The sequence below is a fragment of the Papaver somniferum genome, chromosome 2 (assembly GCF_003573695.1).
Source record: "Papaver somniferum cultivar HN1 chromosome 2, ASM357369v1, whole genome shotgun sequence".
Taxonomy (NCBI): domain Eukaryota; kingdom Viridiplantae; phylum Streptophyta; class Magnoliopsida; order Ranunculales; family Papaveraceae; genus Papaver; species Papaver somniferum.
Window position 1 is genome coordinate 49,088,136 of NC_039359.1, and position 20,227 is coordinate 49,108,362.

A 20,227-nucleotide genomic window follows, 5' to 3' on the forward strand; every position below is an offset into this window, starting at 1 on the left:
TCCTCCTCAATTCCGTTTCACTCCAACTCTAAGTTTGAATGCATGACTTCAAACTTACAAGTTTGAACAGAAAATAATGAATTCAACCTCTCCTTTTCATTTCCCCATGTGAAGGATAGTGACTTAGCCTGCAATCCATACACACATCCATGATGCCGGCCACTATACAAAGACTTTTTCCAAACTGGTCTTGCTAAAATATCTTCATTCTGTGGCTAATACTGGTGCTGGTAGAACCATTCACTTTCTTTCTATAACTCAAACTAGTGGACTATAAATGTTTGATAATGATCGACTCGGTCCATATTGCCTGAGCCTAGCTTGTTGCCAAAGTGATGCGCCTATGATCTTTTTCTGCAACAACATACATGCTGAAGAAGAAGAAGCAACAAAAAGGAAAGATGCAATCTCCGTGTCTGAAAGAGGCTTCACAAGCTTGCATACATGGTTGTGGCTTAATTCCTTTGCTTTCTTTGCCGGAATCTTCGAATTCGAAGGACGGGCGGACGTTCACCAATACGGTTGCAGCTACTCGAGTTGAGTTTACTACTTCAACGACTCTGTCTCTTGATCCGAACGTTCAATTCACGAACCCTGAATCTCTACCTTCTTTAGCAGAATCATTCTATCAATTCAATGAAGCTTACCCATTATATTCCAAGACTGAATTTGCTGATCGAATCCGAAGAGAAGACTACAATCATTTTTCGGTGTCGAACCATGTATGTCTTGATTATATTGGGTTGGGTCTCTTCAGTCATTCCCAGCAAGAACCACCGCAATCCTCCTCCTTAGCATCTACTTCTTCTTCTCCCCCGCCACCACCACCGAGACATTCCGAATTCCCGTTCTTTGAAGTCTCATACAAAGCAGCAAATTTGAGTTCTCAAATACTTTATGGAGCTAAAGAATCAGAACTAGAATCAGCAATCAAAAGAAGAATTATGGATTTCCTCAATGTATCTGAAACTGAATACCATATGGTTTTCACGGCGAATCGAGCATCTGCTTTTAAGCTTTTAGCAGAATCTTATCCGTTTCAAACCAATAAGAGCCTGTTGACAGTTTACGATTACGAAAGCGAAGCGGTGGACGGAATGATCGAGAAATCCAAGAAACGAGGAGCTAGAGTTATGCAAGCTGAGTTCATGTGGCCAAGGATGAGAATTCACTCAACAAAACTGAGAAAAATGCTGGTCAGCAGAAGAAAAAAGAAGAAAGGACTATTTGTATTCCCGCTTCAATCCCGGATGACCGGAGCAAGATATTCTTATCAGTGGATGAATTTAGCGGAGGAAAATGGTTGGCATGTAGTTCTTGATGCTTGTGCTTTAGGACCCAAAGATATGGGAACTCTGGGGTTGTCACTGTTTAAGCCGGACTTCATTATAAGCTCATTTTTTAAGGTATTTGGTGACAATCCCTCAGGGTTTGGCTGCCTTTTTGTCAAGAAATCTAGTGCAGGAATCTTGGAAACATCGGCGACGGATAGAAGCATCGGAATTGTGAGTCTTATCCATGCAAATGATGCTACTTATCATCTGGTAAGTGATTCCTCAAGTTCATTTTCTGGTCCAATATTTCCTCACATGAGAAAAGATAGATCCTCAAACTCAGATCGCAATAATAGACGATCGGAAGAAATTGCCAAACATGGAGAAACCTTCACAGACGCAAAAATGAAACAAAAGGTAGAACCATCATGTGAAATTGTTGAATTGGAGCCTGCAACAACTGAACCTGCAGCACTTAGAAGCCATGATAATGTAGCTTCCATCACTTGCAAAGGTCTAGATAATGCAGATTCATTGGGACTGATTATCATAACGAATAGATTACGGTGTCTGATCAATTGGCTGGTAAATGCATTGATGAAACTCAAACATCCGTATTCTGAGAAAGGGATTCCACTCACAAAAATATACGGGCCAAAGATAAAATTCGACCGCGGACCTGCATTAGCGTTCAATGTGTTTGATTGGAAAGGAGAAAAGGTTGAACCTTCACTCGTGCAGAAACTCGCCGACCGGAGCAATATTTCTCTTAGTTACGGGTACTTGCAAAACATATGGTTCTCTGACAAATACGAAGAAGAAAAGAAAATAGTGTTGGAGATAAAAAGACATGAAGATGAAGCAGTAGGAGCAGTAAGCAAGATGATCAGAGGGAAAGGTAACCTGGGAGTTACTGTTGTTACAGCTACATTTGGGTTCCTGACAAATTTTGAAGATGCATATAGGCTCTGGACTTTTGTTGCGCAATTTCTTGATGCAGATTTTGTGGAGAAAGAGCGGTGGAGATATACTGCGCTTGACCAGAAGATTATTGAAGTTTAAAGTAATATTCATTTATTCTTTTACATCATTGTAATCATCCAAAACAAGAATTGATAATGTAAACAACAAACAGGATTTTAATCATTTCTATCAAAAAAAAAACAGAGCATTACAGCAAAAAATTCAAAAAATTCATTTCTATCAAAAGAAGTGCATGAAAGAAATAATAAGAAAAAGGAGGTCCTACCGGGAGTCGAACCCAGGACGCAGGATTCAAAGTCCTGAGTGCTAACCACTACACCATAGAACCATTTTTTATTTTTAAAATCAAATGATACTAACAAATTGTCTTTGTTATGTTAGGATATAGTTGCACACCAAGTCAAGTGGCCGGTAATTACCAATATTCAGCAAAGAGTTTCAGAATCTAGTGTTACTAGATTTTGTGTCCGTGCTACGCATCCGGCGGACCCATAAACTACTTTGCCTTGCCTCTTCCCGTCTCGATGCATGTTTTTTATTTGGTTTAGCTCGGTTTCGCCTCGTCCCGTTCCGATGCATGCTTACGATTTTCGATTATGTCCATACATTCACACCCACTGTCTGTAACTTCTTTAACATGAGAATCCAACTCAACCCGCAGTTTCAGCTCGAACTTTACCGTATCAAAGTCTCTTCACTGAGCATCCATATCCAAGCCAACTCCATCGGTTGCAGCTGAATAACCACCAAAACAAATGCATACACCACTCTTCCACTTTCAGTTTAAACTTCATCTTCTCTGTACTACCTGTTTTCCATTCTTTCACCAAAATGATACCAAAAATGGAAATTACTTAATATGTAATGACCAAGACATGTTATGTCATAAACAAAATCAGTTACTGAAAAATGGAAATTATTTAGTATGTAATAAAACTACTTTGATAAACTGCATACTATCCCTCACCTTAAATAAGAAAATTACTTAATATGTAAAGATTTAAAAAGCGGAGAATGGACCAATCACCATTTAGACCCAAAATTCAGAAGAGATATGATGGTGCCAACGAATTAATCTGAGCTTTTGCTTGTCAAAATCTAACAGAGTTAGATACTGGATGCGTCAACAAAGCTACAATTATATTTGAGAATGGGAGTGTGATTATTTCACAACCAAAGTAACTTACTATCTTGGTTCCCCTTCTTCAAGAATTGTGTCTCTTTGATGAGATAAGATACATCCCTGATCCGTTTTATATACAGCTTTGTTTGGGCCTATCCGTGATAAAAGCCATCGGTGCAAAAAAAATAAATCAAAATTTAAGTCGTGGAGATATACATAGTTTTTAAAAGGAGCTTATAGTTACACAACTCATAGGAGGGTATAGATTTCATGCTTGATTCTCAGAAGTTGAATACTATTAGGAGAGTTATATATGGGCTCGAGACTGTTGGGTTGAGACCCATCTTCACAGTCTCCAGATTGAGACCCATCTTCAAAGTCCAATGCTTAAACTGTTATGGACAGTCCATTGTAAGGTCGAACTCTAGGGTCTAAAACTAGGGTTGTGTATCTTGTATAAGAGGCAGATTGAATGAATGAAAGAGGTACGAACTATTTTGATATATGTGGTTTACAAAATCTAACATGGCATCACGAGCCAGAGTTGATTAACACGAATAAGAAAACCCTAGAACATTAAACATGGCGGATGATGCAGAATCATCTAAAAGAGGAAAAGAGGTAGAAAACAATATGCAAAAGAAGAAACCAGAATATCATCTGGGATCAAGTGATGGACCAGGGATTATCATCACACCTATTGTATTAAAGGGAGCAAACTATGATGAATGGGCTAGAGCAGTGAGAAGATCATTGATAGCCAAACGGAAATTTGGTTTTGTTGATGGAACCGTCAAAGAACCAACGGAACCTGAGGAGTTAGAGGAGTGGATTGCAGTGCATTCAATGCTGGTTTCTTGGATCAGCAATACATTGGAGACAAATATTAGATCAACGTTGGGGGATTATGATGATTCGAGCATGTTATGGACGCACTTGAAGAGGAGATTTTGTGTTGTAAGTGGAACTCGGATCTGCCAGTTGAAAGCTTCCTTAAGCGAATGCAAACATAAGAAGACTGAGGAGGTTGCAGTGTACTATGGGAGATTGAACAAGATATGGGATGAGATGGTGACGTACATGAAGATACCAAAGTGTAGCTGTGGCCTGTGCACGTGTAACATTGCAACACAGGTTAGTACGTTGAGAGAAGAAGATTTCTTACACTATTTTTTGATTGGATTGGATACCATGTATAGCTCCCTGCGTGAACAGTTACTGGCAAGAGAACCACTGCCATCTATAGATGTGTCTTATCAAGATGTGGTTAATTCAGAACGTCTAAAATTGGGGGAAGGAGTTGTGACGTCTCAGACACAGGACAATGTTATGGCGTTCAAAGTTCAGTCAGACCAGCGTCCATACAATAATATCTATGATCCTAACAAATTTTGCAAGCATTGTAGCCGAGAAGGGCACTCACAGGAAGGGTGTTTTCAGCTGATTGGATACCCGGAATGGTGGGGTGACAGACAAAGAGGTGGAAGAGGATATGGTCGAGGAGGCCGAACTGGTGGTAGAGCTGCTGGTAGAGGACGTGCTGGTGCCGGTTTTGTGAACAGCAGAGGAGGTAGAGGACAAGACAATATACGTGCGCATAATTTGAACATCTCGGCAGCAACAGCATCATCTCATCATGCCACTGGATCTTCAGGAGATGCATCAGGACTGACAGGCGTGACTGCAAGTCAAGTTCAGCAGGTTCTTGAATACTTAAATTCAAGAAAAATCAGTTCCCAACTCCAAGGTAAGACAAATCAAACATCCTGGATTATAGACACAGGAGCTACAAATCATGTCACGTGTAAAAGAGATGATATGATAAATGTGAAAGATATTAGAGCATGTTCGGTGGGAATGACAGACGGAAAATATGCTCACTCTGAGAAAATAGGAACAATCATTCTTCCTGGTGGTTTGAGATTGGACAATGTGCTTTATGTGCCACAGATAACTTGTAACTTGATTTCTGTTACACAACTCATTGATGGGGTAGTATGTAATGTTCAATGTACTAACAATTTATGTTTTATACAGGACCGGTTGACGAGGAAGGTGATTGGAGTGGGTGAGCGACGAGGTGGACTATATATGTTTTGTGGTGTGCCTCCAGTTAAAGTGCTTACGGTGAATGAGGATACGTATGAGATGTGGCATCAGCGATTGGGACATCCATCAGAGAAAGTGTTACAACGGTTACCAGGTCTGGGTAGAGTATTGAAGAAAAATAATGATGCGTGTGATGTTTTTCCACGTGCAAAACATCGTAGAAGTAGTTTTGCTAGTAGTTTGAGCAAATCCAGTTGTAGTTTTGATTTGGTTCATATAGATTTGTGGGGTCCTTATAAGACGTGCTCGTCGTCTGGAGCACAATATTTTCTGACAATAGTAGATGATTTTTCAAGAGGTGTGTGGATTTATTTAATTTAAAGCAAAACTGAGGTTGCAACGATATTTCTTAACTTTATTGCGCTTGTGAAACGTCAATTTGGTAAAGAAATCAAAATTGTTAGAAGTGATAATGGAACTGAATTTAATGCATTACGTGGCTATTTTAAAACTAATGGAATAGTTTTTGAGACATCCTGTGTAGGAACACCTCAACAAAATGGAAGAGTTGAGGTTTCAAGCAAATTTACCGATCAGATTTTGGGGAGAATGTGCTTTGACAGCAGCGTATTTGATTAATCGAACGCCTACACCGGTTCTAAATAACAAAACTCCATATGAAGTTCTATTTGGGAAACCGGCACCATATAGTCAGTTGAAAGTATTTGGTTGCTTGTGTTATGCACATGATCAAAGTAGTAAAGGGGATAAGTTTGCAAGTCGAGGAAGAAGGTGCGTCTTTCTGGGTTATCCTTTTGGGAAGAAGGCATGGCAAGTATATGACTTAGACAAAAGACAATTTTTAGTTTCAAGGGATGTAGAGTTTCATGAACATCAGTTTCCTTACATATCTAGGGTACCTGATCAGTCAACTGAGATAGTTCAGGCTAATAATGACGTGTGTTGGAGTGATGATGAAGAAATAGTGCAGCAAGAGAACCCAGAAGATATTACTGAGAACCCAACTTACATTACTGAGGACCCGGAAGACAGTACTGCGAACCCAGAATATGTTACTGGGAACCAGGAAGGTATTACTGCGAACCCAGAAAACATTACTGGGAACCCGGAAGACATTACTGAGAACCTGGACGATGATACTGAGAACCCAGAATATATTACTGAGAACCCTGTGGTCTCGAAGGAAGTGACGGAAGCTAGTATGGGTAAAGGAAGGAGACAGAAGATTCCGTCTAGTCGGCTCAAGGGTTTTGTAACGCACACTGTACGACAAAATAGTCCATCCCATGCTCACTCTCCACAATCATCATCCTCAGGTACGCCGTATCCTTTGACGTATTATGTTAGTTGTGATAAATTTTCTACAGTTCATAAAAAGTTTCTTGCAGCAATTACTGCTGGGTCTGCGCCTAAAAATTTCAAAGAATCCATGAAGCATCCAGGATGGCGTAAGGCAATGGCAGAAGAAATACGAGCTTTGGAAGAACAAGGAACATGGGAATTAGAAGAATTACCGCCGGGAAAGAAAGCTCTTGGTAGTAAATGGATTTACACATAGAAGTATGATGAAAATGGACAGTTGGTGCGGCTCAAAGCTAGACTGGTGATCTTTTGGAATCATCAAGTAGAAGGGTTGGATTACAATGAGACATTTGCACCAGTGGCGAAAATGACGACAGTGCGAACTTTCCTAGCTGTGGCAGCAATTAAGAATTGGGAAGTGCATCAGATAGATGTACATAATGCATTTCTTCATGGAGACTTGGAAGAAGAAGTGTATATGAAAATACCACCTGGATTTTCTCAAGGTAAGTCTAATATGGTGTGTAGGATGAAAAAATCTTTATATGGTTTAAAGCAGGCTCCTCGGTGTTGGTTTGCAAAATTGTCTGCAGCGTTGAAGAATTATGGGTTTCGGCAATCATATTACGATTATTCTCTTTTTACCATGACTAAGGGAAAAACCCAACTTAATGTTTTGGTATATGTGGATGATTTGATTGTTGCGGGTAATGATTTAGTTGCGCTTGATCAATTCAAACTTTACTTGGGACAATGTTTCAAGATGAAAGATTTGGGAAAGTTGAAGTATTTTCTGGGTTTGGAGGTGGCACGAAGTGCACAAGGTTTTTATATGTGTCGACGCAAATATGCGTTGGATATCATCATGGAGGCAGGTTTATTAGGTGCAAAACCTGCAGAATTTCCAATGGAAACTAATCATCGTCTTTCTTTGGACAAAGGAGATTTGTTCACGGATGTGGAAAAATATCGAAGACTGATTGCGCGTTTAATCTATTTGTCCGTGACTAGGCCAGACCTAGCATATTCTGTTCATATTTTGTCTCAATTCATGCAACTGCCGAGAATAGCACATTGGGAAGTGGCTCTTCGTGTGGTTCGATATTTGAAGAAGAATCCTGGGCAGGGAATTCTGTTGCGCTCTGATAGTGGTCTTGATTTGAAAGGATGGTGTGACTCAGATTGGGCTGGTTGTCCCTTAACTAGACGCTCGTTGATGGGTTGGTTTGTTCTTCTTGGGTATTCTCCAATATCCTGGAAAACTAAGAAGCAACATACTGTTTCTCGTTCGTCAGCTGAAGCGGAATATAGATCTATGGCGGCGGCGACGTGTGAATTAAAATGGCTGAAAAAATTACTGGGTGATTTGGGAGTTCATCATCCACATGGAATGCGACTTCTCTGTGATAGTCAATCGGCTTTGTATATTGCTCAGAATCCAGTTTTTCATGAACGAACAAAGCATATTGAAGTTGATTGTCATCTGGTTAGAGATGCTATCATGCAGAAGCTTATTACGCCTTCTTACACTCCTACAACAGTGCAATTGGCGGATATTTTTACTAAATTTTTAGGGAAAGCTCAGTTTCAGTTTCTTATTTCCAAGATGGGCATATGTGATCTCCATGCTCCGTCTTGAGGGAGGGTATTAGGAGAGTTATATATGGGCTCGAGACTGTTGGGTTGAGACCCATCTTCACAGTCTCCAGATTGAGACCCATCTTCAAAGTCCAATGCTTAAACTGTTATGGACAATCCATTGTAAGGTCGAACTCTAGGGTCTAAAACTAGGGTTGTGTATCTTGTATAAGAGGCAGATTGAATGAATGAAAGAGGTACGAACTATTTTGATATATGTGGTTTACAAAATCTAACAAATACCAATATACAAAGAAATATCAAGACTAAACGGTTGCTATAGATTTTTTATGGATCCTGAGATATGCTTGTTCCGGATAAAACACACAGACATCGACATTACCTGCCACTAACGTGATTAAAATATGGATTCCAGAGCATGAATCAAAGCCACTTTATCGAGCTTCAAGATGTCTGCAAGGAAGACGCGAGGAGCATCACCAGTGAGCTGTAATCGCAGACCAGCAGATGCAATATCTATAACGGTCTCTCGCACTGGCTTTACTCCATGTCTAATTGTAACCTGAAAGTATAACAATGAATTATGAGACGTACTTCTCCCGTGTGTCAGCAATGCCACATTGTTTTTAGAGAAATTGGAAGGATAATAGTTTAGAAACCAACAAATTCTTTCGACGCCACTAAAAGAAGTCAGTAAGTCAGTAGGGATATGCACCATGTATTAAATATGGCACCATCTATAACGGTCTCTCGTACTTACCACGGTTTCCACTGTCTTTGTCCCATTCACCTCTTCGTCCTCAGTTCGAATGTGCACCATGTTCTGTTTTAAGAAAAATTTCGTGAGAAAGATATGATACGTACCATTCTGTTAAGCAAAGCTTTTTGCAACACATTCATAATGCTTACCATGTATTAAATATGGCCCAGCTACTTGTTCCCAATTTCACTGGTAAGACTACCTCTATTGAACAGAAGAAAAACAACGTTTTTAGAGATATATTTCCATCATTAAACATCTACAATACGAAGTTAATTAAAATTGCAAATTAATTAGCAATACAAACCATAGTGTTCTATCACCTTATCCTGCACCTAGAGACAAACCTTAGAAAATCATTGATTTGGAGCCATATCTTTGAGATTGTATTAATAATTTTAGAACTAATCCCAATTTAAGAACCGAAAGAGAAAACCTGAGTTAGTCACCATCAGCTAAAAACCCATTTTTAGTTGATTTGGTGTTTCTTTTAATTTCTTTCCACCCATTACTAATAAAATTTCTTATTCTTCCCTTAAACCTAGTTTGTTGTTTTTGTTGAGTGTTAATGTAATGTCCAAATGTAATAGGAGTGTAAGAATATAAGTAGTAGTAGAATTATATGGACAATAGATGTCCACATATCATCTTATCTCTATGGTCTTATATTGACCATGTGTAGAGAGAGAAATCATGACGAGAGAGTTTAATCAAAAACAAAAAGAGAGTGAGTAGAAACTATTAGTTTCCACTCCATTATCAATCAAAATCCTTCTAATCTTCATCATAAATTCAACCAAATATCTTACAATTGGTATCAGAGATTAGATCTATTAGATTTGGTCTTGGTGAGTGAAAAAAACTCAATTTTTACCCATTAAATCTCAAAAATCAGCAACATTCAAAAATTTTAAAATCTAGATCTAGAAAAGAAAAAACTCAATTTTTGAATCAATCTTTAATTAAATCAATGGCAAGTAGTAGTTACTCAAATCAATACATTCAACAACCTTGTATACCACTTTTTCGTGGAGAAAATTATGATTTTTGGGCAATTAAAATGAAAACCTTGTTTATGTCTCAAGAAGTGTGGGAGATTGTTGAAGATGGGTATGATGAAATTGAAGACACACCAAACTTAGATGAAGACCAAAAGGATTTACTTAAGGAGAGTAGTAGGAAGAATGCAAAAGCGTCCATGTACATCCAACAAGGAGTTGGAGACACAATTCTACCAAGAGTAATCCATTCTTATAAAGCTAAAGAAGCTTGGGATCTTCTACAACAAGAGTATGGAGGAAATAAGAAGGTAAGAGAGTTAAAATTACATTCGTATAGAAGAGATTTTGAGAATCTTAGAATGAATGAGAATGAATATTTAAATGATTTTTCATTTAGAGTAGTTGAAGTTGTTAATAATATGATGATGTGTGGTGTGAAGATGGAGGAAAGAAGAATTTGTGAGAAGATATTGATGTGCTTTCCGGAAAATTTGAACCCATTGTGGCGGTTTTGGAAGAGACTAAAGATTTTTCTATATTGAAGTCACAAGAGCTATGGGCGTCTTTGAAGATGTATGAGCAAAGGTTGTTAAGACACTCGAAAAGTCAATTGAGAGTGCATTTTAATCAAAATTCAACTTGGATTCAAAAAATTCAGCAATAAAGAAAAATGAGTACAAGGGTGAATCAATATCAAACTTCAAAGGAATAGGAAAATGGAAGAAAGGAGGAGCTAATTCCAACAACTATACAAAGAGTGATTCATCTCAAGTACCAAGATGCAATTTTTGCAAGAAGAATGGTCACTTGGAGAAGAATTGTTGAAACAAAGGAAAACCACAATGTCGCAGTTGCAAAAGATATGGGAATTTGGAGAAAGATTATAGATACAAAGAAGATGAAGAACAAGCCGGTAGAGCCGAAGTAAAAAAGGATAAACAAAATTTGTTTTATGCTTGTCAAAGCGCCATCGTAACTTCCAAAAGTGAAGTTTGGTTTTTGGATAGTGGTTGCAAAACTCATATGTCCGGTTAAAAAAGCTTGTTTGTGGATATGGAAATATGGTTCAAGCTAACGGAAGAGGTATCATTTGTGTGCAAACTATCAATGGAGCAAAATACATTAGAGATGTATTATATGTTCCAGACTTGGCACAAAATTTGCTTAGTGTTGGACAACTTGTGGAGCTTGGGTACGTGGTCCATTTTGAAGATGGATATTGCACAATTTATGACAAGAAACACAAGAATAATAGACAAGTGATGAAGAGCATCAAGATGGAGAAAAATAGAAGCTTTCAAATTATGTTTATGGCATAGAAGACTTGGGCATTTGAATTTCAATAGCCTCAAGGTGCTTTCCAACAAGAACATGGTGCAAGGACTTCCACAACATATCAACCACAAGGATGGAGTGTGTGAAGGTTGTGGACTTGGGAAGCAACATCGCCAAATATTCCCAAAAAATGTAACATGGAGAGCAACAGAACTTCTTGGCTTGGTACATACCGACGTGTGTGGACCAATGAAGACACCAACTCATGGAGGTAATAGATACTTCATTTTATTCATTGATGACTTTACTCGTATGACTTGGGTCTACTTCATGAAACAAAGATCCGAAATTTTTAGCATCTTCAAGAAGTTTCAAAGCGTTGTTGAAAAGCAAAGTGATCACTACATCAAAGGTTTGAGAAGTGATAGAGGCAAAGAGTACAACAACAAAGAGTTTGATAAATTTTGTGAAGATGAAGGCTTGGAAAGGCAACTAACCGTGAGTTATACTCCTCAAAAAAATGGTGTTTCCGAGAAAAAGAACCAAACCGTGATGGAGATGGCGAAGTCCAGGCTTCATGAGAAGAGTATGCCTAAAGAGTTTTGGGCCGAAGCCGTTAACACCGCCGTCTACTTGATGAATAGGTGTCCAACAAAATCCGTATGGAACCAAATTCCTTTTGAAGCATGGAGTGGGAGAAGACCATCGGTAAGGCATCTCAAAGTTTTTGGTAGTGTGTGTTATTCTCAAATTCCAAAGGTGAAGAGAAAAAAGCTTGATGCATCAAGTGAGACATGTATATTTCTTGGCTATAGCCTCCAATCAAAAGGTTATAGGATGTTTAGCTTGAAAAACAACACAATGATCACAAGCCGTGATGTCTTGTTCGATGAAGGTACTTCATGGAATTGGAAAGAAGGTAAAATTGAGAAGAGAACCATTATTCTTGATGACGAACAAGAAAATTCAGCAACAAATGAAGTTGGAGAAGGTGAAGAAGAAGGTGAAGAACTACCTCAAACACCCCCAAATGCAAGGTTTAGAGCATCTCCAAGTATGTATCCAAGTACTAGTGCATCAACATCACCACCATCGGCACCAAGGAAGATGCATAGGTTGAGTGAAGTGTATGAAAGATGTAACTATTGTACGGTTGAACCGGAAAATTTTGAAGAAACATCAAAAGAACCGGTATGGATAAAAGCCATGGAAGAAGAAGTTGTTGTCATTAATGATGACGAAACATGGGAGAAAGTAGCAAGGCCAAGTGACAAAGAAGTTATTGGTGTGAAGTGGATCTACAAGGTGAAGTACAATGCGGATGGATCAGTTCAAAGGCACAAAGCAAGGTTGGTGGCAAAGGGATACTCGCAACAACCCGCGTCGACTACAATGAGACTTTTTCACCGATTGCTCGTCTTGACACCATTAGAGCAGTGATTGCTATTGCTTCCCAAAAAGGTTGGTTACTTTATCAACTTGATGTCAAATCGGAATTTTTGAATGGAAAACTCCATGAAGAGGTCTATGTCGAACAACCACAAGGTTTTGTGGTGGAAGGAGAAGAAGATAAGGTGTACAAGTTGAAGAAATATTTGTATGGCCTAAAGCAAGCACCAAGAGCTTGGTATAGTGAGATAGATGGATACTTCAAAAGGAAAAACTTCAACAAAAGAAAGAGTGAGCCTACACTATATGTGAAGAAAAAGGTACGTCTATTCTCATTGTTTCCTTGTATGTTGATGATATTATCTTTACGGGTAATGATGCTCATATGATTGAGCAATTCAAGAGACAAATGATGATGAAATATGATATTAGTGACATGGGTTTTCTCAAGTACTTCCTTGGTATAGAATTTCATCAAAGTGAAGATGGAGTGTTCATTTCTCAAAGCAAAGTATGCCGAAAAGGTGTTGAAGAAATTTGGTATGCTTGGTTGTAATCCCACATCTACACCACTTGTAGTGAATGAGAAACTCAAGAAAGATGATGGAGGAAGAAAAGTTGATGAGACTTACTATAGAGGTCTTATTGGAAACTTGTTGTATCTTACACATACAAGACCCGACATCATGTTTGCTTTAAGTATGTTTTCTAGGTTCATGAGTTCACCTAGTCATCTACATCTTGGCGCGACAAAGAGGTTGTTGAGGTACATACAAGGAACAATGAATTTTGGAATCATGTATTCAAGAAATTTGGATGTCAAATTAGTTGGATATTGTGATAGCGACTTGGGAGGGTGTATTGATGACATGAAGAGTACATCGGGGTATGCTTTTTCTCTTGGTTCGGGTATTTTTACTTGGGCATCGAAGATGCAAGAAACTGTAGCTCTATCTACGGCGGAAGCGGAGTACATTTCAGCATCAATAGATACATCTCATGTTGTATGGATAAGAAGAATCATAGAAGATATTCAAGAGAAACAAGAAGAGTGCACCGAAATTTTTTATGACAAAAAATCCGCAATTGTTATGTCCAAAAATTCGGTTGAGCATTGTAGAGCAAGGCACATCAAACGCAAGTATCACTTCATTCGAGAAGTGGTTGAAGATGGTGAGATAGAACTCAAGTATTGCAAAACGGAAGACCAATTCAGACGTATTCACCAAGGCACTTCCGAAAGGCAAGTTCCAAAACTTTAGGGAATTACTTGGAGTTGTAGAACATCACATTAAGGAGGAGATTGTTGAGTGTTAATGTAATGTCCAAATGTAATAGGAGTGTAACAATATAAGTAGTAGTAGAATTGTATGGACAATAGATGTCCACATGTCATCTTATCTCTATGGTCTTTTATTGACCATGTGTAGAGCGAGAAATCATGATGGAGGGAGTTTAATCAAAAACAAAAAGAGAGTGAGTAGAAACTATTAGTTTTCAACTCCATTATCAATCAAAATCCTTCTAATCTTCATCATAAATTCAACCAAATATCTAATAGTTTTTAACTTCCATCTTCTGTAATTGATCTTCGTCTTCAAACTCCTCCAGCAATACCATTCATATCCTCGCTGGTTTTTGCAGCCGTTTTGTCACTCTAAACAAAACAAAATCACCACGATCCTGCACAGAACAAAAACTTAACATAAAGAGAACACGGAGAGGAAAAGGAAAACAGAACCCTATATCCTTGCGAAAGACGTACAATTAGGGTTGTAAAGATTCTTTTTCCCGTAAGAAGAAAACAGAGTTGACAGCGTTAGTTTTCACGAAAGTATCGTCTACCTACCTAACGTCCAGTTAAGTACTTGGTGTAAACCAAGTGTAAGTTATTAGTTAGGTGTAAAGCCATACATAAGTGTTGTATACCGACGTTTTTGCTAACGGTGTTATTAATGGGCAGTTAAATATACCGTATAAACAAAGTGTTATTCATGTTTTAATATCCCCACCAATAGAGTACCGCCACTTGTCCTCTCCAGAATTGCTCTAGTTGAAATCTTTTATCTCATTTAATTTGAGGGGGACGTCACACTCACCGTGCAACGTGGGACTCATATGACTTTGTGTTTTAAAGGAGGGAAAATTTCCAATTTCGAAAAAAAAAAAGAGATTATAAGTCTCTTGTACTCGGTTATTTGATTAATTAATTTGTCTTCCCATCGAAAAAAATAGTGGCCGGAAATTGTGGAGTTAGCTGTGCTGCTCTGTCCGGTTGCTTTTCATGTTTCATTCCCAATATACTCTATTTGTGTATAGTGTATTAATGGAAGAGCCTAATTCACATTAAAAACCAGCTTGCAAGTAAGGATTGCCCAAGGCTTAACATACATTTTTCTTTTTCTTTTTTTTCATACAGAAGATTTGGTATTCCAATAGTTAAAAGTAATGAACAATGATTTGATGTGCAAATGGGTGTGTCGACCAACAATGGCGGTAATCCTTTCATACTTAGTACCAGTTTTGACTTGATTTGTTCAGCTTTTAAGGAGTTTCTTGAACAGTGGATGGTGTTGGAGTTGAAGTAACTGGTGGAAGTAGTTCCACAGCCTCTGAAGTGATATTTAAAACCGGTGCCGAAAGTTTTTCTGCAAGTTGTGCCGAAGAAGCACTTTTAAGACAAACGAAAGAAATTCCAGATATGCAGATAAAAGAAGGAAGTCCGACAGGAATGCCAAGAACAATATTTGTTGTTGGCTGCACGCAAATCTCATCAGGGTCATGATCACAGGGACAAAATGGAAACTGTACCGGTATCCGTACACTAGGAAGAGTACTTGCTGCAACTGGTGAATCTTTGGGTAACATTTCCGAAAGTTGTCGTGCTGCCAAGCTCATGAAACAAGTGCTTGTCAACGAAAACACCATGATTAAACACAACAGAAGTATAAATTTAGAAGAGCCCATACTGGTTGAATTTTAGGCTTTGATAAGAAAAAAGGAGAACTAACAGATAGTAGAAGGTGTTAATGAGTTTGGGTTTGATTAACATGTTAACTATGTTCTCTTTAAACTAGAACGGCCAGGCGAAGATGTAACTAGGGTGCCTACGTTGGCTGTCATGTACATGTTAAGAGAGTCATAATCATTGATTAATATGCACAAAAATACAATCAATCTATTTTGTTTCTCATTTTTCAATAAATCCAAAAGAAATTAAGAATTGAATTCCATTATCTATCTTGAATCTTGATTAAGAAATATAAATTTTTCATCAAAATGGTAAGCATTCAGAGTAAAAAAGAAAATCATTTACCACTGCTCCATGGAACCATTTTGAATGTAAACAAAACTCCTAATCTAGCGCACTTGGCCCAGTGTACATGTACAATTGCCCCCAAATGCAGTGACCTGCTTTATAAATGTGACTGAAGGTAATATAATTTAGAAAATACATTCTCCAATTCAAACAAACACTATCTTACTTATATATGTATATATTTTTTTCAATTTTTCATACTAATGATTGACTCTTATTTTGTGCATGGGTGTACAAAATAACAAAATCCTTGATATCTATAATACAAAACAGAATGAGTTTTTGAGCCTTGGACGGTCAGTTAACATTTTGAGAGACAAACAGTTGATCCGACCATCTCAATCTCATCACAGCCAAAGACATCCGACGGATGTGAAAGTTGTAACCTCCTTTACATTATGATTTTAATTTGGTTATAATTAGGACCATTAAAAAACATAATTAAATGCGAAAAAAAATTTAATACTACTCTTTATGTCTTTTACTATTACAAACATGATATAATCTATAAGTTATAAATTATGAGGCCAACAAGATATATTACTACAGAGTCGAACTAATTCTCAATCCACATAGCATTTATAATGACGAAAAGCAAATCACATGGAAAATCAGTCGAGTACGTCGGAATAAAACTAATGAACAAGGTTTTACAATCACGTCTAGATGTATGTCGTCTTATTCAAAAGGAATAAAATAAAATAATAGACTCATACCTTTTTAAAGTCGAATAACCCCGCCTTCATCAACCTATAAAGAACGAATAACATTAGAACTTTCGCGGTAACAATATGGTAAAATTGTTATTTCTGCCTTAAGGTAAAGTAATTGCCATTCATCAACCTCCAAAGAACAAAGAACATTATGCTAAAAATACCAAAAAAAAAAAAATTATTTGTCTTTTTTTTGTTTTTCGGAAAAAATAGAAAAATAAAAATAAATACATAAATACAATTGAGATCTATCCAAATAATTAAATCACCAGAACTTTTCACTTCAATCATAAGCCTAATTTTAATTTTGGTGAGAAAACAAATGTTATTTTAAAGCTTATAAACCTAGCTAGGACAAGAAGACTCGCAAGTTTGCATTCTTTGCATCCTTGCGAATGGGACAACAATCTAGCTTGAAATCGCATTGATTTTCAAAGCTACATTGATACTGAAACCTCCCTGACTTTTTGGGTGGTTCCCTTTTTTTCCTCTGCATCTAATAAGTTTATTTATTTTATTTTCTTGATCCTCCACGAGAGAATATCGATGTTCCTCCGAGGAAGAAAATGAAAGAAAAGCCATACTTCTTGTGTCACCTGTACACGAACTATTGATGATTGGTGACAATGTGAGAATGTATTTGATTTGGGATAATAAAATGTAATGTAGATGACATACTTCGCTGAAACCGTGCAACGTAGATGACCTGGGATAATACAGGAATGGAATCACCAGAGCATATGGATAATGAACACAAGAAGATAGTGTCAGGACCGATGAAGAATTTCTGGGAGGATGTAGTTACACTTATTGCTCATTCAATGAAGATTCATCTGAATGGTTTGAATACAACACAAATCAGTATCAAAGACCACCTATCATTGGGGATCAACCAAAAAATTACCATTTTAGGGAAAAATGAAACAATTTACCTAGCATTTTTATCACAAAGTATTACTTTAATCAATTGCAAGTGTAACCGGATTTTTAATTATTTGGATGGAAAAGATCTAATACTTTTATAGCTACAATTTCTCATGGATCAAAATAAGTCTTATAAGAGTTTGTATTATTTATTCAAATTATCATTATGACCAAAAATTATTACATCCCATGGCGTGTCGTTACGGCACGGATTATTTCCAATATATACACAAAAATACAATCAATTTATATGGTTTATCAATTTTACATTAAATCCAAGAGAAGTTAAGATTGAAAGCAATTATTTATCTTGAATCTTAATCATCAAAATGTTAAATTGGAAAGACAAGTACTGAATGAGAGGATTTCATCTCTTCTTTGTCTAAGGGCGGCCTAATTCATATTCAAAACCAACTTTACAGTGGTTAAGGTACCCATGTCATCCGTAATGCAGGTGGAAGCCTAGGAGGTAGGGGATCGATTCTCACTAGGAAAGGTTGGATTCTCCATTTACGCCAATTTCCTCTGTGGATAAAGTCAAGATTGGATATTGTTGATGGGGTGTTGGTTAGTCCAACTTGCTAGGTCAGCTGCTCAGGAGTGTGGACCTAGCTGTTTTGTATCAAAGAAAAATTAATTAATAATAGATTCCCAGCTAGTTATTTAGAAAGGTGTTGGAGCAGATCTTGTTTCTCGGATCCCACCCATTCCCATGTAAAAATTTTATTGTTTATAAATGCCCTCTATGGTGGTCTTTATATATATAAAAGAAAAGTAATAATAATAAAAAAAAACGGGTAGCTAGTTAAGCTAGTCATATCGGTTCCTTAGAGGTGTGATGCGCTCCAGGAGGTCCCAGGTTCGAGTCCTTGATGGCGCAACATTGCAGAATTGGACATGGAAGGTAGAGTCAGCTTACGATATAATCATCCTCCTATCAACTTTAGCTCCCTTGACTGGTTCCTCATTAGGCTCGCTGGTTGGCTAGCACGACAACATGTTCAACTAATGTCGTAGTACGCTTTTGGAGCTTAGGTTGCTAGGCATCCAAATAATTTCTTGTAATAATAATCTTTATCCAATATTAACAAAAAAAATATTAACAATAATAATAATTGATTTTCTTAATAAAATCCCCTGTGGCATCATTCATAATATTAACATTAATAATCTATAATATAAAACAGAATGGATTTTTGAGCTTGGACGGTAGGATAACATTTTGAGAGATAAACGTTACATCCGACCATCCCAGTCTCATCCCAGCGAAAGACATTCGACGGTCATCGTTTATGTAACCGCTCTTGAAAATGCGGGGGTCTAACAACCACACCCAACAATTCGTCTGGCAATCTGAGAGGATTTACTCCAATATAATTTCTACAGAATCAACTAGACAATCATACTCAATCGAGAGAAAAGTATATCAAAGAGTTTAATATCTCTAACTCTTAATTCAATCTGCAATCAACAAATAGAAATCTGCGAGCCTGATTGAATATAAGAGGAGTAACTTGAACGGTACCAAAGACCAATGTTCAAGTGTCAATCGATTTAAATCAACAACCAAAGGTTAGATATTCTAATTGATTGATATTAACGCACAACATGTGATATTTCAATTATATAACAACATATAATGCGGAAAAGAAATAACACAAACACCAGAATTTTGTTAACGAGGAAAACCACAAATGCATAAAAACCTCGGAACCTAATCCAGTTTGAACACCACACTGTGTTAAGCTGCTACAGAATCTAGCCTACTTCCAATGAACTTAGGAATGGATTGTAGTTTAACCCTAATCAATCTGACACTGATTCAAGGTACATTTGCGTTCCTTACGTCTCTGATCCCTGCAGGGTACTACGCACTTGATTTCCTTATCTGATCTCACCCACAACCAAGAGTTTCTATGACCCAAAGTCGAAAACTTGATAAACAAATCTGTCTCACACAGAAAAGTCTATAGGATTGAATAAATCTGTCTTCCAAAGAAATATCCAAGAGTTTTTGTTCTGTCTTTTTATAAATCAAGGTAAGCAGGAACCATTTGATAAACCAGACTTATATTACCGAAGAACATCCTAATATTATCAATCACCTCACAATAATCTTAATCGACTAGCGAAAAAAGATATTGTGGAATCACAAACGCCGAGATCAATATGTTTGTGATTACTTTTATCTTGCCTATCAGAGAAATTAATCTCGAGTCAATTATTCAATTATACTCAATACGATAGAATCATCCAAGATCAGAACACGCAATTACAAAGAAAATAGTTGGGTCTGGATTCACAATCCCAATGAAGTCTTTCAAGTCGTTAATCTACAGGGTCTCAAAGAAACCTAAGGTTATGCAACTAGTAACACATAGGAGGTGTGGGGATTAGGTTTCCCAGTTGCTATATTTCTCCTTTATATAGTTTTCAAATCAGGGTTTGAAATCCAAGTTACCTTGGTAACAAAGCATCCAATATTCACTGTTAG

At 37.4% G+C, this 20,227-nt stretch overlaps 1 protein-coding gene and 1 non-coding gene across 2 annotated transcripts; one reads left to right on the top strand and one right to left on the bottom strand.

Moving 5' to 3' along the window:
* Window positions 1–287: 287 nt before the first annotated feature.
* Window positions 288–2,458, top strand: LOC113347585. Its single transcript, XM_026591257.1, has one exon. It carries the CDS (start codon window positions 369–371, stop codon window positions 2,334–2,336), a length of 1,968 nt encoding a protein of 655 aa, XP_026447042.1. The 5' UTR covers window positions 288–368; the 3' UTR covers window positions 2,337–2,458.
* A 56-nt stretch (window positions 2,459–2,514) lies between these two features.
* Window positions 2,515–2,586, bottom strand: TRNAQ-UUG. The gene has a single exon. It is a non-coding gene; the product is annotated as a tRNA-Gln (tRNA).
* Between the last annotated feature and the right edge of the window lie 17,641 nt (window positions 2,587–20,227).